The following is a 3,078-nucleotide window of genomic DNA, read 5'->3' as shown; positions in this document are numbered from 1 at the left end:
TCGCCAGCTGGTCGCCATGGTCTGTGAGAAGTGACGAGCCTTTTCGCACTCGAAACAGGGCAGAAAAAAGTGCGAATCGACGCAAAACGCGGGCTAGAAACGTGCTTCGCCACAGCCAGGGCTCAATACTATCCAATCTGGTACGACCCAGATGACGTTTTTCGCCGCCACCAGCGCCGCTACTATACCTCAAACTCCAGCGCAAGACGCGAATTTGCGCGTACCGTTGTTTCTGCTGGTGTTAATGAGCGAGAGTGATATGCAACCGGCCGCCTTTCCCCATCTGATTGCACTTGCATGAGCACACAGCCGAGACCGAATGACGACGCGTCGGCGGACACAATAGTGCGCAGCTTAGGGTCGAATTTTGCGACGCATTGCGCCGAGGTGATTAATGCTTTCAGAGACTCGAATAATTTGCTGAGGAAGGCCCCAGTGCCACTCACGGCCTTTCAAGAGAAGACTACGGGGCTGGTGCTGACACGTCAGCAAGGTTGTTCAAAAACCTTGCCAGATAGTTTATCACGCCCAAAAACCTGCGGACATCAGCAACACTTGATGGCGTAGCCATTTCGTTTATGGCTCGAACTTTCTTGGGATCCGGCGTGATTCCCGACGCATCGACCACGTAGCCTAAAAACGCTACTCTGCTTACACAAAAAGAACATTTTTCCCGATTGAGTGTTACCCCCGCTGCAACCAAGCTTTTGAGCACTGCGTGCAGTCGTTCATCATGTTCACGCTTCGTAGCTCCATAACCAGAACGTCGTCCATCAGGTCACTACTCCTTGAAGGCCTCTAGGATTTCCGCCATTCGCTTTTGAAAGTATTCCGGGGCCGGGGTGATACCGAACGGCAGTCGCTGGAAGCAGTACCTACCAAACGGGGTGATAAATGTTGTTAGCTCTTGAGTTTCTTCCGCCAATTTAACCTGGTGAAATCCTAAATTGGCATCTAATTCGAAAAGTATGTGGCCCCCGCCAATTGCCTAAGTGCGTCGTCTACGGTTGGTAAGACAAACCGTTCACGTAGGACACTCTTGTTCAGCTGGTTAGATCCACACAGATTCGAACTTCCCACTTGGTTTGCTACTGGCACCATTCCTGCACACCATGTAGTCGGGCCGTCTACCTTACGAATGACTTTGTTTTTGACCATTTTGGCCAACTCTAGTTTGACGGCGTTCTTTAACGGGGTGGGTACCCGCCGCGGCGCGAAAATTGCGAAGGGGACCGCGCCCTCTTTCATGCGAATGGTGTATTCGCCTGACATCATGCCAAGTCCAGAGAAGAGCTGCGGATACATGTGCTCGTACTGTTTATCGTCAACCAAATCAATAAATTTGACTACACCAAGTGCTTCAATGGCGGGAAGCCCTAACAGGACACACTGCAGTGAATCTACAACGTACAGTGTTTGTCGCGTTGTTTTGCCTTTCCAAACAATATCTGCTGAAAAACAACCATTCACTTCGAGGCGCCGATTTGCAGCGCTTCTCAACACAGCTTGTGACTGTCTATACGAAGCGGTACACCGGGGAAATCGGGCGGAACAACAGTGACTTCTGCTCCTGAATCAATTTTTGCACATACGCGTACACCATTGATAGACACTTCCGCGTATCTGGCATTTGAGCCGTTGAGTGTCGCGACAAAAAAGTTTTGTCCGTCGCCTCCTAGCATAGACACGCCCTCCTGGTTGTTTTCCGTTCTCTTGTGACACACCACGGCGAAATGTCCCTTCATTCCACAGCGGTCACACCGCGCTGAACGTGCAGGACACCGGGCTCTCGGGTGGCTCGAACGTCCGCAGAACTGGCACCCTTGCGGTCGCCGCTGTCCCAGCGGCCTCCCCTGGAGCGACTGGCGTTGCTGTGCTGTGGCGCCAGCCTCCCAGTTGCTGGACGGCTTCCTCGTTGTTCGTTGGACCACGTCAAGTTCGCCTGTAGTCGCCTCGTTGCTGACGGCCCGGAGTTCCAGTTGCTGTCGGTGAACTGTTTCCTTGAGCCTGGCCTTCGCCAGAGCAGTCGCTAGCGTAAGGGTGGCATCCATCTGGAGTGTTTCCGACAGCTGTGCGTCCTCGAGGCCGACCACAAATCTGTCGCGGATCATCCGATCTCGGAATTCTGCAAATTCACAACGGTCGGCAAGTTCGTGCAGGGCTGTCACATAGTTGTCCGCACTTTCCCCGGGTTCTTGCTTCCGGCGATGGAAATTTGCGCTTTCATAGACTATATTCTTCGTGGCCACAAAATGGGCGTCAAACTTTTTCTTCACTTTCTCGTAGCTTCGAGACTCCTCTTCGGTAAGGCCGAATGTCTGAAAAATTTTTCTGGCCTGCCTGCCCATGGTGTACAAAAGCGTTCGCACCTGGGCATCCTCCGTTCTGTCGTTGAGCCCCGACGCGTAGCGGTAGTCATCAAATGACATATAATCCATTCTGGCCATTCGGAAGTCCGGTCGAAGTTGAAGGGTGTCGGTGGCGGGATAGCTGCCGGTGGCGGGGCTGCCGCTGGCGGAGCCGTCATCGCGCAGACTGAATGCCGGTTGAGCGCCGCCAAGGCAACTAGGCTGGGGGGGTCGATCCCACTTCTGACACCATGTCGTGTCCGCTGCCGTAGCGTTGATGCGGGCGAAAGACTGACGCCACTCCGATGTAGCCACGTACCCAAAAGCCTCGTGTTTATTAGACAGCCGCTTTTTATCCCTTTTCCTCAGTGACGTCACAGAGCATGTGCACACGAGTGCTTGGTCAGATCCGAGATAACCGATAACACTACAGAAAGCGGAGCGTCTAAGCGGCCAAGCGGATTTTCAGCGCGGCGAGGCGGCGAACGCGCGGGCCTGTTCAGACCGGACGGCTTGCCTGGCTGCCCACGCCGTCTAGGAGGTGGAGCATCGAGCACTTTCACGGCGGATGTGTCGCCATCTCGTGGCACCGGTCGTCCACCCGCGCGCAGATCTCGCGCCGAGATACACCACCACCATCGTCTGCATTCTGATTGGCGGCGGCAAAGCGGAGAGCTCTGGCGGGCGGGAAAAAAATCGGTCAGAAATCGGGCTCGCCGCCTCGTTTCCG

At 54.4% G+C, this 3,078-nt stretch overlaps 1 protein-coding gene across 1 annotated transcript; it reads right to left on the bottom strand.

Moving 5' to 3' along the window:
- Positions 1–1,496: 1,496 nt before the first annotated feature.
- Positions 1,497–2,438, bottom strand: LOC119443679 (uncharacterized). The gene has a single exon (XM_037708398.1). The coding sequence runs from the start codon at positions 2,436–2,438 to the stop codon at positions 1,497–1,499; it is 942 nt and encodes a 313-aa protein (XP_037564326.1).
- Between the last annotated feature and the right edge of the window lie 640 nt (positions 2,439–3,078).

The sequence above is a fragment of the Dermacentor silvarum genome, chromosome 3 (assembly GCF_013339745.2).
Source record: "Dermacentor silvarum isolate Dsil-2018 chromosome 3, BIME_Dsil_1.4, whole genome shotgun sequence".
Taxonomy (NCBI): domain Eukaryota; kingdom Metazoa; phylum Arthropoda; class Arachnida; order Ixodida; family Ixodidae; genus Dermacentor; species Dermacentor silvarum.
Note: the sequence above shows the minus strand (reverse complement) of the source record. Positions and strands in the feature narration are given on the sequence as shown.

Excerpts from the sequence above, each read along its gene's own strand:
- LOC119443679 (XM_037708398.1), bottom strand. The coding sequence starts at position 2,438 with ATGGATTATATGTCATTTGATGACTACCGCTACGCGTCGGGGCTCAAC.